The sequence below is a fragment of the Lissotriton helveticus genome, chromosome 4_1, assembly GCF_964261635.1.
Source record: "Lissotriton helveticus chromosome 4_1, aLisHel1.1, whole genome shotgun sequence".
Classification (NCBI taxonomy): domain Eukaryota; kingdom Metazoa; phylum Chordata; class Amphibia; order Caudata; family Salamandridae; genus Lissotriton; species Lissotriton helveticus.
The window spans coordinates 1,495,842,449-1,495,856,411 of record NC_136063.1 but is presented as its reverse complement, the minus strand read 5'-3'; the positions used below and the strand labels follow the sequence as shown (position 1 = coordinate 1,495,856,411).

The 13,963-nt window shown below is 47.6% G+C and overlaps 1 protein-coding gene across 1 annotated transcript in view; it reads left to right on the top strand.

Moving 5' to 3' along the window:
* The window catches only part of LOC144827569 (uncharacterized), a 209,194-nt gene that overhangs the window by 51,296 nt on the left and 143,935 nt on the right, over window positions 1-13,963 (top strand). Inside the window, exon 5 of the mRNA XM_078685827.1 lies at window positions 5,170-5,563. Coding sequence (XP_078541953.1) covers window positions 5,170-5,563 — 394 coding nt within the window. The remainder of the gene's footprint in view (window positions 1-5,169; window positions 5,564-13,963) is intronic.

The following is a 13,963-nucleotide window of genomic DNA, read 5'->3' as shown; positions in this document are numbered from 1 at the left end:
CACACCAGAGCAGCCAGCATAGTGCTAGAATTCTGAAAGAAACTGAAAACGTGGCTCTTACAATATGTCCTTGTTAGAAATGGGGTCTCTATTTGGCAGTGATATGCACCTTGTCCAAGTAGGGACCCTTCCTTCTAGTCAGGGTAAGCGGGATTACACTTGTAAAATAACCCTTGCACACCCCCTTGGTAGCTTGGCATGAGCAATCAGGCTTATCTCAAAGGCAATGTGTAAAGCATTCGCACATAACTCACAGTAATACAGTGAAAACACCAGTTTTAGTAAAATAGCCAATATTTATCTGTGTAAAACAGAACCAAAACAGTAAAAATCCAACAGTTCAGGCTGACCGCAGCATCGTGTAGCCAGCTACAGTGTCGGGAAGACCCGCAAGCAGTAGCCTGAAAATGCAGAGCCTCGTGGACCTTGTGATGAGCTCCATAGAAGTGGCGTCGTCGGTTCCGGGGTCAGTGCAGGAGTTGTGGGCGCTTGAAGTCACACGCTTTGCAGATCGAACTCTGTGAGGTTAAAGTAAGGATCGCTGGCGTGGGGGCTGCGGTGTGGAGCAGAGCAGTGTGGCTTGATGTGTCCTCAGGTGGTGGTGCAGTCAGGAGCTCGGAGATGGCTTCCAGTGGCGTCTGTGAGATCAGGGCTGCAGAGCAAAGTAGCGCAGTGCTGAAAGGTCACGGTGCAGTCAGCGTCATCGTCTATGCTGAAGCACTGTCATCGGTAGACGATCTGGAGTCAATGGCACCAGCAGGCCAGGGCAGCAGTGTGGGATGCGGCGTTGCATCGTGTAACTTACAAACTGTGCCCCCAGGCCACGTTGCAGGCCGAGGCGTCGATGTTGGCATGGAGCATTGTCAGGGATACCAGGGCAGCGATGTGAAGCAATGCGTGTGAAGTGCGTGCCCTCAGGTCACGGTGCAAGCAGCGGCTCGGTGATGGCATTGGTGAGATCAGGGTTGCGATGCAAAAAGGGGCGGTGCTCTATGCGTGCCAAAAGTTCAGGGTGCCGGCAGTGGCGTCGTTGGCAGTGTTGGGTTGCTTTTTCTTCTATTGCAGCACAAAACACACAGTTCCCAGTGCTGTAAGCAGACGATCTTGAAGTATTTGCTGTTCCCGAGACTTCTTGAACAGGGGGCAAACTGTACCTCAAGCCCTTGAAGAAACTCAGGAAAATAAGTTGCAGAGAGCCCAATCCAGTACTTTCACTGCCCAAGACACACTCAACCACTGCAGGCCAACACAGCAAAGCACACAGCAAAGTGGTAGTCCATCCTAACAGCTTCTGCAGCTCTTCTTCTTTGTAGGTTCCTTAGTCCAAAAGAGTTCTAAAGTTCTGGGGTAAGGGCCCCAATATTTGTACTACCTTTCCCTTTGAAGTTTAAGGTAGAAAGTCTCTGAGCTCAGTAAATGCCAGTTCTGTCCTCTCTGGTCTCCAGCTTTACTACAGGAGGTGGAGACAGCATTGTGCAAAGCGGACACAGCCCAATCAGGTGCTAATGAAAACTCCCCCCACCACTTTAAATGCAGAGAGGTCTATTCCTGGCTATGAGTCACCCAGGAAAGGCAGGACACACCTCAACCCCCTTGTGACTGTCTAGCAGGAATGCACATCCTCAGCTCCTGTCACTCCAAAACCAGACGGTGAATACACAAACGGGCAGAGGCACACAGGATGGTTAAGTAACAAAATGCCCACTTTCAAACACATAATATAAAAAACAACTCAACTGAAAGATGTATTTTTAAATTCTGAGGTTAGGAAGCCTAAACTCCAGCTCTATATCTAAGATGTTACAAGGCAGCTCCCATGTCAACCTATAGGACAGACAGCCTTTCAATAGCGAAAAACGAATTTCACAGTATTTCACCATCAGGACATGTAAAACACACCACTACATGTCCTACCTTTCACATTACACTGCACCCTGCCCAAGGGGCTACCATGGGTCTATCTTGGGGTGACTTACATGTAAGAAAAGGGAAGGTTAGGACCTTGCAACTGGGTGCACTGCTAAGGTGCATTAGCAGGTTTGAGTTACATTTGGAAGGCTATGTGGTTGGAACAGCCAGTGCTGCAGGTCCACTAGTAGCATTTGATTTACAGGCCCTGGGCACACAAAGTGCAGTGTTCTGGCGACTTACCAGTAAATCAAATATGGTAATCATGGTAAAACAAGCATAACACAATTTACAGTAAGAGCACTTGCACATTAGCAGTGAATAGCAGTGATAAAATGTGCAGAGACACTACAACAGCAAAAAGGAAATCCAGCAAACCATCAAAACAGGAGGTCAGAAAGCAAAAAAGACAGGGGTAGCATGTCAAATCATGGCAGGTCTAACCATCCTAGGTTGAGCAGTTTCCCCTTCTATAAGCGCCAGGATTCCCACCTGTGATTTGTGCACTCTATGTGTAAACATAACAACAACATACTTCCTCAGAGTAAGTACATCAGACAGTGTGCGATTGGCACTTCCTTTAGCTTTGAATGAATGAATGAATGAAAGCATTTGTAGAGCGCACAGCTACTCAGGAAGAGTGTCCCGGCGCTAAAATGATCCCGGTCAAACCAGCTGCAGCCACTACCGGTGGCAGATCAGGATTAAATTGCAGCTAGAGAAGAGGAGAGCACAATTAATTGCGAAATATGATTCTTAGACTGTGGTAGCTGCCATTTCAGTCATTCTGGTAAAGCCCCTGTGCCAAACAGTGTTCCCCATGGACCTGTTCAAATCTATTATAGAGCCCCGGGTTCCCTTTTTGTTCAACATCTTGAAATCTGCCAATCATTCGAGATTATTGTGTTTCTGGGCCAATTCAATTATCGTACCTACATTAAAAAAGCGTAATCAAAGCTATCCAAAATGCTATAGGCCCATCTCATTAATTTATACTTTTAAAATCCTTGGGAGGGTAGTTTTGAAAACCTTTTTAGATTTGTTTTTTTATTAACATTCTTGCTGACGTCATATGTGGCTTTAGGGAGGGCATAGCCTCAATGGGCATTTATACACCATCAAGTATACTGTGTCAAAAAGTGATTCTATCATTTAGCCGTTAGTGGTTTAAGCAGTGCTTTTCATCAAATCAAAAGGGAGGGTTTTAAGTAAGTAGGAAGTAGTGGCGCTCGGCTATATTTGCATAAGTGGTAAGAAAAGCTCAAATGAATACGGTGCTAACCAGGTAGGGGAGACCCTTGTAACCCCTATATACGTGTAGGAAAACTCCTACATCAAAATAGTATATCAAAATCATGGGCACACATGCATTAGTGTATACATATGAGGTCACATTAACATAAGTCCATTCAAGAATTAATTTCATTAAAATTCGCAGAAGACTTGTTTCCTGTTTCTTTTAATTCGTATCACGTAGAAAATTAACCAGCAACAACAACCAGCCGACACGTGTTTTGTCTAGGAGGATACTCCCACGACTTCTTCGGGGCTGGGAATGATACAAGTAATGGTATAAATAATAACAAGGTGTGGTGATTGATAATGGAGAGTGAACTCTCCCACAAGGTGACATAGGTGAAAAACACCCATTGACAGTGGAAACCCTATAAAACCTAAGGACCCTTACATGGTTAAACATATGAAATTCTAACGTTACAGATTTATTTCTGAGGAAGTGAGCAAGATATGTGCATCGGCGATGTGCAGAGTGACTCAATATGCAGCAGATATAAACATCACAAGTAGGCTATACTTTCCTAGCATCATTAAGTGAAGATTTGGACCAGACAAATGAATAAAGAGTGAAGATGTGATGCGTGTGAGACAAGGTTACTCGGCATAGAGGTTTACGAGAGAAGTACAAGTTATGCGGCTGCCTATAAAAGGCCCAAATGTAGATCATTAGATCCATAGTCGAAGAGGTGTGATGGGAAGAATTTTGGCTGTATTTAGGTGGGAGTAAACCGGACTAGAAATTAAACAAAGAAAATTACCTATGCGGAATGGTATATGGATCTGTGAATCTGGAGAGAAAATGAGGGAAAAGTAACCCCATAGAAATGTATAAGGAAGCTGGCAAGCGTAAAGGGGAAAACTCTTCAAACAATAAGGTATGTTCATACATGAATGTTCTCTTACCCCGGAGCCGGTGATAATTCCAACCCAGCTGGAAAGTAGAGTATGGTGTACCCTTCGGGGTATATACAGTGAAAGTGATGGGGGTACAATTAGTGCTGCAGACCAACTAGTAGTACTTAATTTGCAAGCCCTGGGTACATGCAGTACTACTGTACCAGGGACTTACAAGTTAATTAAATGTGCCAATTGGGTAAAAATCTAATTTAGCATGTTTATAGGAGAGGGTGCGAGCACTTTAGCACTGATTAGTAGTGGTAAAGTGAGCAGAATCCTAAAGCCAGCAAAAGCAAGTTCAGTAAACAGGAGGGGGGAAGGTAAAAAGTTTGGGGATGACCCTGCAGAGAGGGTCAGGTCCAATAGATACAAAGAGCACAGCGCAACATGTCGCCACTGTATGGACATGTTCTACATAACTGATAACCCACTATAACCTGAAAGCCTATAACCTATTCGCAAAGTTCATGAATACTACACATGATTTCTATGTCCCTTGCAAAGGAGGGTCCAGAGAAGTATAAGGATGTTCTTTTTCTTCCATAGGCCTGTGAGCACATTATCCTCCATCCTGTAAGTGTTATAGGAGAAACATGAGTACGATTCTAAATATATGTGGCAGAATCTGGTTTGTAGATTAAGAACAGTGTGCAGTCATACATCAGCCAAGGAATATTTTGTAATAGTTGGACCGGATACCTCTTTGTGCTGTCAATATCTGCATATCTACTGTATTTAAAACTACCTCCTAGCTTATCTCACGGTAAAGGGCTGGTATTCATTTAATGCTTTGGTTTTCAGTGCATCTGGTTGAGTCCCATGCCATATATTAATGATAATAGCTACTTATGATGCATTCTATGTCAATGTACCGTATGTGCATATTTTGCAAACGTAGTTTGCATGTGGCCCTCCTTAACCTACATTAGACACTCCTGAAACACTGTATCATATTGTGCCACCTTCAAGGACTACAATGAAATGTGGAGAGTACATTGGTGTAGAAGATTGTTTGCTTCGCTAAACAAAGCTCTATTTTTGATTCTATTCTATTTTATTTATTTTAAGGTTTATCAGCCCCTATGGGCTCCCTCCAGAATTCTCCTTAGTCTCCACTTTCAGGATGAGGGACGGGACACCAGATGTAGTATGGAATCTGTGGGAGTTAAAGGACAAGAACAATGTGGAGCAGTTCAGACTGCGTCTCTATGGGGAGAGCAACGCCGTGGACGTGTACAATGCTGCTGCATCTGGGTCAGAGAAAACCACTACTTTTGAGAATGTGGAGAAGCTGTTTGATGGAGCTTGGCACAAGCTCTCCCTCAGCGCCAAGCGGAACAAGCTCACTCTGTACGTGGATTGCCAGCAAGTGGGCATTGCCCCCATACGCCAGTATGGACTCATCAAAACAGACGGTGTCAGCACCTTAGCAAGGAGGATAAAGGATAACGCCACTCCTGCTGTGAGTAAACATTCTGTTCCATTTGAGGGATTTCATACGCAAAAAAGTTGGAGAGGAAACCTCATCCAGTGTACACTTTCTCTTACTATTTCTTTGCCCAGAAAATTTCAGTTTTGCACCTGATCAATGTCACTAGTGCCATTCCATCAGAGGCCTGTTGATGACTTTTTGTACATCTCTTTATCTCTTATTTCTTATGTAGAAGTTTGTTTTGTAGTATTTGCGGCATTACTTGCCTTGTTTTTATTGATTTAATTAGATAGAGTTTTTATAGAGTGCCTCATGTCTCCTGCCAGTTACCTCATGAAATACTGAAGGGGGTATTGAGAGTCCGTGTTGTGGACGGCCCCGCTTTCTGCTTTTGGTCTGGTCCCTAGGAACATTTTTTCCACCCTCCAGCACTGACCTGCTGGCCCAACAGTTACTGTTATCTCCATCAAGGCAGCAATGAGTTCAAGCACACAGAATACACTAATTTCATATTGCCTAATTCGAGGAGAAGATGGTGAGCTGGGTGCACATTGACAACGTAGAGCGAGAGCAGTGTAGCGCTACCTTTAGAAATTTTGGTGCAGTGCCAATGGGATAGACATCAGCTTCATAAGGCTCCATAAAGTGTCACTCGCTTGTGCAGAGTACTTGAACGGTTAAAACTCTGTTTGAGGAAATGTCTTTTGTGGTCATATGTAATACATCTACCTTAAATATGGAAAAAATAACTGCATTATGTTGTTTAGAATTCCTTTGACTTTTTTTTAAAGTGAACAAGGATGCACATGCTCTATAGTTAACACCTAAACAATGCCCGCTACTTTTTTCAATAAGAATTGATGAGGTTTCATAGTGATGGAGTTTGAAGAAATGGATCTCATTCACTATTGCCAAGAGCGCTTCTGTCAAAGAAAGTCCAAAAGGAGTAACCTGAAACCTCCCTTTACTCTCACTCACAACTGAACCTAACAATCTGTTAGTTGCTGATATTTTACTACAAAATTCAAACGGCACAATATTTCTGTCATCAGTATGCTGACACATGATCATGTAGAGAAATGAACTCAAATCCAAAATTATGTTTCTTTAAAGCAGAACCTCAACTAATGGGATTAAAGATCTACCGCCACTAAGACTATCTCTCATCTTGCTGGATGTTAGGCCTGTACATCACACAACTGAAAATGTGTCCCTTACAAAAGTACTGGGTGACACAGATATGCTGGTTTGTGGATATTATTGAGACGGTTTACATTTTCAGATGGTGCTCTTCTCATCATCGAGAAGTAAATGCCAGTTTAGCATGCAGGGCACATCAATTAGTAGCATCAGAAATTAACACAATCTTTGTGATATCTTCACTGCCTGCTTTTAGTGCCTGCTTTAGATAAAAACAAATGTAAGTAGAGGTGAAAGCTACCACACATATTGTGTGGTAAATGCCATCTCAGAATTCGAATGTGTATCTCAGTTGTATAGTCAAGCCTTGACAATGCACACTGTGTTTAGAAACACATCAAAATATAACGAAATGCTAGACAGGTTTCTATTTGAATTTCTATTAATTCTTTGACATGACAAATATCTCAACTGCACGCACTTTAAAATACTTTTATAACTCGATAATACGTTTTAAATTATATAATGTACAATTAGTCTATTGGACGCATATGCCAAAACATTTTCATAAATTATTACCTAAGACGTTGTACAACTAGTACCAAAAAAGTTGTATCTTTTAAGTTATTATCACCAAATAATAAAGCCATCTAATAAGGGGACTTTCCTCATGCTATACAGCCTTAGCATTTGCTCAAATAAATGTATTCTATCGCAAACATTTGTTGAGCATTCCTCAGCTAGGAATGAAGGTTTGAAAACTGTACTTAGGATGGAGAATGGCCACATGGTCGGCGACTGGCTGCCGCCCCCCCCAACTCACCACACCAAACACAGCATAGAGGCTCATGAAACATGGTTAACTTTTGGAAGGCGGGGGGTCGCGAAACCCCCCGGCCGTATTTATTAAGATATAAGATCATAAAATTTTAATTGCATGATAAACGTTTTATACAAAAATCATCAAGACATTAGATACAATATTTGTCAACAAATGTGAGAGCCTAACCTTAACAGAGACTCTAATACAGCTTGTTTCCTAACCGAATCTAACATCCTCATCTAGATTTTTGTATACTACATTTTTGGCCATATGGCAAGGTCACTAACTGGTGTCAGGTCCTACAAGCTGCGCCTTACTTAGAGATGTGCGCATGCGCAGCCGGGCCCGGTAATTACCCGGTCCACGCCGTGAACTCCATTTACCCACTAAAGGAGGGCCCTTACTCTGTGCCATCCGGTGACGTCATAAGTATGCGCGCGCGGGGTGGCTACCAGCCTAAGGAAAGCATGACTACTCCAACCCGCGGCCCTTTGAAGCACCAGTTACCTTGCCCCTGAAGTTCTAGGAGGGGCCAATGGCCCCTCCCCCTGGGCGGGAACCTCCATGGGATGATGCCCGCCCCCTCAGACCTTAAAATTAGCTGCTCACCGGTCATGACCTTACCGCATGCCCCACACCTAATAAATACGACGACCTATAGGAAAAAATTCTAATGGACAACTACTCTCAGCTAAATCACATCCCGCATCAACGCACCTACAAAAGGAAAAAAGGCAAGACATAATTGGAACAACAAAACATATTTCAACACATATCCATAAAAGGGGAAAATTTCCTAAAGAAAACATCATCAGCAAAATATACAAAGCACATACAGTTCACTATGCCTGGGAAATTGAAACAATCACCTGCAAATTTACACCTAAACCAAACTAGTACAGCATTGACCATTTTTTGTTCCAGGGATGGTGGGAGGGAAAACAAGAAGCCCCCGAGCGCGGGGCTCGACACGCTGTGGGGGAGCGTCCAGGGAACAGAGGGTCTCCTGGGCGCTCCCTGCCTCTTTATTCCTAAGGGGCCCGAGGGGGGGGGGCGGCTACGCCCCCCACCCGGCCCCTCCTGCGGCCCGCCCCCCTGACCCGGAAGTCCTATAATGACATCCGGGCCAGGGAGGGCGCCACCCAATCGGCGGTGAGGCGCGCCCGGAAGGGCACGCCCCACCACCGAGAGGCTTGGAGGGGGAGGCGGTCGCCGCGCCGCCATGCGGGTGGGGGCCCAAGAGCCCCCCCTTTTCACATGGTCGGCGACTGGCTGCCGCCCCCCCCCAACTCACCACACCAAACACAGGATAGAGGCTCATGAAACATGGTTAACTTTTGGAAGGCGGGGGGTCGCGAAACCCCCCAGCCGTATTTATTAAGATATAAGATCATAAGATTTTAATTGCATGATAAACGTTTTATACAAAAATCATCAAGACATTAGATACAATATTTGTCAACAAATGTGAGAGCCTAACCTTAACAGAGACTCTAATACAGCTTGTTTCCTAACCAAATCTAACATCCTCATCCAGATTTTTGTATACTACATTTTTGGCCGTATGGCAAGGTCGCTAACCGGTGTCAGGTCCTACAAGCTGCGCCTTACCTAGAGATGTGCGCATGCGCAGCCGGGCCCGGTAATTACCCGGTCCATGCCGTGAACTCTATTTACCCACTAAAGGAGCGCCCTTACTCTGCGCCATCCGGTGACGTCATAAGTATGCGCGCGCGGGGTGGCTACCAGCCTAAGGAAAGCGTGACTACTCCAACCCGCGGCCCTTTGAAGCACCAGTTACCTTGCCCCTGAAGTTCTAGGAGGGGCCAATGGCCCCTCCCCCTGGGCGGGAACCTCCATGGGATGATGCCCGCCCCCTCAGACCTTAAAATTAGCTGCTCACCGGTCATGACCTTACCGCCACAGGCCAGCATTGTTAACCGACGATCTGGCCTCCCCCTGTCTTGACCTCCCCTAGAAAGTGCTCACCTAGCAAAACCCTCCAACCAGGCCCAGACATTATTAGACCACAGGACGTTCCCTGCCTCAGTCAAGTGTACCCCATCCCCCAGGTAGAATTGTGCACCCCAGATACACCCATGTGGAATCGTCTGCAACCGGGGGGCTCGGAATAGTTTGTCCAACTGTGTGTTGATCCTCTTTACCGAGTGATTCAACGCCCTGACCGAGTCCCCCCCTCGCCACTGCCACCGAGGGATAAGTTGAGACCATACTACTGTGCAACCCGGGCAAGTCCTGGACACCCACCCCGCAGTGGAGATGATCTCCTCAATGAGGGTGCGCCTCCCCAGTTTGGCCAGGTCATTCTCCCCTAGGTGAAGTATCACCACTGACGGGGAGTCGGGCTGCTGAGCTAGGAGTCCCTGAAAGAAGTTCCTGAACTGACAAATGCACAGACCCCCTCTCCCGAAGAATGAGATGTCTAACCCCTTCAGCGCCGCCCTTCTCTTACGGTCTCCTGAAAGAAAAACATGTTGCACCCGCCTCACATAAGAGTGGCCCACAATCCAAATATTCATTGTCCCGCGTCCAGCATGCTGCCTGTGCTGTGACGGTGTAGCTCCTTCACTCCTGGCGGTGAGTTCCTCCCCTGCGTCACAGGTTTGAGAAACTGCAAGAACCAGAAAACATACCCAGCGTGAGAATCATCCTGTCATAACATGTCAATCCGTACATATCGTTTATAACAATCAGATGACCATCTCCCAAATTTCATCACACTCTCAGCCGAGAGACCCCCTAGCGCTGCTTCAGTTGCCGCCCCTATCCTAAAGGAGTGCGTGCCAAATTCCTTGGGATCCAAGCCTGCCTGTCTCACCGTCAGTTCCAGGACCCGCCTAAACTGGTACCTAGTCAATGGTTTCCCATCGGCATGACACAACAGTGCACCCCCCGCCGTGCCCTCCCGTTGCCTGTGGAAAACCTCCACATGAGAAACCGGGCAACAGGGGTTGGTCCCGGCCCGGTGGAGCACTATGGTGTGACCCCGAGATTCCTGATCAGTTTTTGACCTCTGGATTGTCACCCACATAGTATCTTCTCTGATCCTAACACTAGTCAGTTGTAGGCCGCCCAACTTATCCCCCTTTGACCCTGCCACCAGTTCACCAATTCTTAGAGCCCCATAGAAAGCAAGGGAAAAGGCGGCTTTGAACAGATGTATCTCCCATTCTGAGCTACAAACCTCGTGCAATGCCAGCAATAAGGCTGCTAGCCGCGCCAATCCTATGGGCCTTCTCGTATCCGCAGAGTGGCCCTGTAACCGGCGCCATCCCCTCATGGCCTTGCGAACCATAAAATTATTGGTGGGATCTCGCATGCCCTTAGCCTGCGCAAAGAAGGAGACCGCCGCCCTATGTCTGCTTGCGGCTGCCACTGATCTCCCTTCCCTGTGCATCCATTCTAAATAGTCCGCAAAGCTGTCCTCTTGTGCCCACCTTACCTCCCAATCCTGCCCTAAGAAAGCGCGGTAAGACAAAAACGCCCCTTCGTAAGCTGTCTTGGTCCTGGGGGCTAGGCTAGCAACCACGAGGTCCTGTAATCTGGGGCACCAATCTGCCAGAGTACTGCCGGGAATCGTGCTGGCGAGGGGTCTGCTGCAGGAAGATGTTCCCTGAAAACCTGCATTTTAAAGCTAGAAAGGGAGTCAGCTGCATTGTTGAGGACGCCTGGGACATGCTTGGCTCTGAAGAGTACATTCCATTTTAAGCACTGAAGCACAATCTCTTTAATCAGGCGCAAGATGAACGGACAGCGTGCCCCCTGTTGGTTTATGCATTCGACCACTGTCATGTTATCCGACCAGAACACCACTGATTGGTTACATAGATGTTCTGGCCAGATCTTGAATGCCACCCACACTGGGAAAAGTTCCAGGAAGCCAATGTTGGCGGTCAGGCCCCATCTTTTCCATTCCTCCGGCCACCGTTGGGCGACCCACTTGGTCCCTAGAATGGCGCCAAAGCCCACACTACCAGCAGCGTCTGTCCATAAACCCAGTTCTGCTGATGTAGCAGGAGGACCTGACCACACTACCCTGCCATTAAAGTCCTCCAGAAATGCCATCCATATATGCATATTCTGACGAACCTCAGATGACAGCCTAGTGCGGTGGTGCTTCTCCCATAGTCCCTTCATAGCCTGGGCAATAGAGCGTGAGAATGGGCGCGCCATTGGGATGACCCGCAGTGCAAAGTTCAGTTGCCCCACCACCTCCTGCAGCTGCTGCAAGGAAACCTTGTTCTTACTTAGGCATTGACGCAGGGCTGCCCTAAACCTAGACACTTTGTCACTGGGCAACCTGAAGCATCCCTCTACTGAGTCAATTTCGATGCCAAGGAATTCCAGGCAGGTAGCCGGGCCAACCGTCTTCCCTGGTGCCAGCGGGACCCCAAAAGCCCGCATGAGCACGCAAAATTCCTGCAATGCCCAAGCACACTCCTGAGAGTCCGCCGCACCTAAGAAAAGGAAATCATCCAAGTAATGCATGACCTGCTGGTGGCCCGTCGCCTGTCTCATGGCCCATTCTAGAAATGAGCTAAATGTCTCAAAGTACACACAGGATATGGAACAACCCATGGGCATGCATTTGTCCATGTAAAACTTGCCCTCGAAAGTGAAACCTAACAGGTGGTGATCCATCGGATGCACTGGGAGAAGACGGAAAGCAGATTCTATGTCATATTTTGCCATCAATGCTCCTGTACCCAGAGCACGCAACAACTCGACCGCCTGATCAAATGAGGCATACCTCACACTACAGATCCCTTCATCAATCGCATCGTTCAAAGATGCCCCTCTAGGCGCCGATAAGTTGTGGATCAATCTAAATTCACCCTTCTCTTTTTTGGGTACTTCCCCCAGTGGTGAACACACAAAGTTGGGGACAGGCACCTCCTGGAAGGGGCCCGCTATCCTGCCTAGAGACAGTTCCTTGGAAATCTTAGCGGCCACCACCTCTGGGTTCTGTTGTACTGAGAGTTGGTTCCTGCAGTGTGCGCTACCTGTGTAACCCATCACCGGGATCCTAAAACCTTGTGAAAAACCTTCCTGGAGTAGAGTGGCCGCCGTGTGATCAGGGTATCTATTCAACCAGGGGATCATTGCTAAAACATCTATCGGTGTGGGGGGGCCCGTATCATTTGAATTACTCTGGCTTCCCCCTACCCCTGTGACCATGGTTGCCTTGCTTGTTCCTGCACATTGTCTCGGGGTGGGATGGGTGACCACAGATTGCACACGCATGTCTAAATCTACAGGTGCCCTGGGCCCTTGTGCAGGAGCGTTTGTTAAAGTCCCAGCATACCCCTTTCCTCTCTGACCCCCCCTTATTCTTCCCTGGGACCTCACTCCCTTGGTTTGACTGAAAGGGCTGGTGGGGTCTGGCGGAGAACACCCTGACTGCACTGTTAGCCTGTGTAGGGGCTGTGTCCCCTGAGAACTGCTTGTGCCAGGACATAGAATCCACCTTGTCCCATGCCAGTGATGCATCAAATTCCTTGGCCTTCCTGAAATTTATATCATACTCTTTCCACGCATCCCCAGTGTATTGATCGCTCCACCCCACAATCCTGCTCTGGTAACATGCCATTGCTGCCTGCACATTTGGGGGGCGTTCAGCCGTTATAGCCGAAAGGACGGAAAAGGCCCTGATCCAATTCTTCAAAGTCTCTTCTATCCTGAACCTGGAGCACTGTGCCCTCCATTCACTTGGATGCATCCATTCCTTTAGTAACTTAGCCTGCTCCATTTCCCTGTTATCTAGCAACAAGGAAAACATTTATACATACTTCCCCGCCCAAATCAACTCTTTCACTGCCTGGGACACATGCTGCCCCAAATTTTCACTCCTGGATGGCACTAAGCTGTCCCCCAATAGAGGCAGCGCCACCGCCTTACCATTTACGGGCACCTGGGCCGGTAGAATACTATCTCCATTTGGCTGGGCGGGACTGGAACCTGCAAGTGAAGAAGATACGGGCACCGCAGTATTGTCAGCCGCCGTTGCAGCCTTAATCTTTTCTACCAATTTTACCGCTTCTGCCGCATGATCAGATAAGGCAAGGCACACTCCCCCCTTCTGCAGCCACGGCAATAAAGCCGCTATCTGGGATACCAACTCAACCGGGACTGGGTCCGGATTACCAGCTGGCACAACCGGGAACCCAGAGGGAATACCTGATGGCCCTGGCGTATTAGGCAAGGGAGCAGGTGTCAGTGGCTCACTCCGACTGGCACGGGTGCCACGGGCGCAGGGGGGGCAGGTGCCGGTGGCATGTCCGGGACCGGTGCCACAGGCGCTGGCGTCATTGGCGGGGGCGCAAGAGGAACCGGTATCGCAGGGACCGGGACTAGGGGAACAGGGGCTGGGACACTGTACCTCGGTTTCTTGGCCTTTGATTTTTTAGGTGGGGTAACGAAATCCCCCCTCGGCAAGGGTGCTGCTC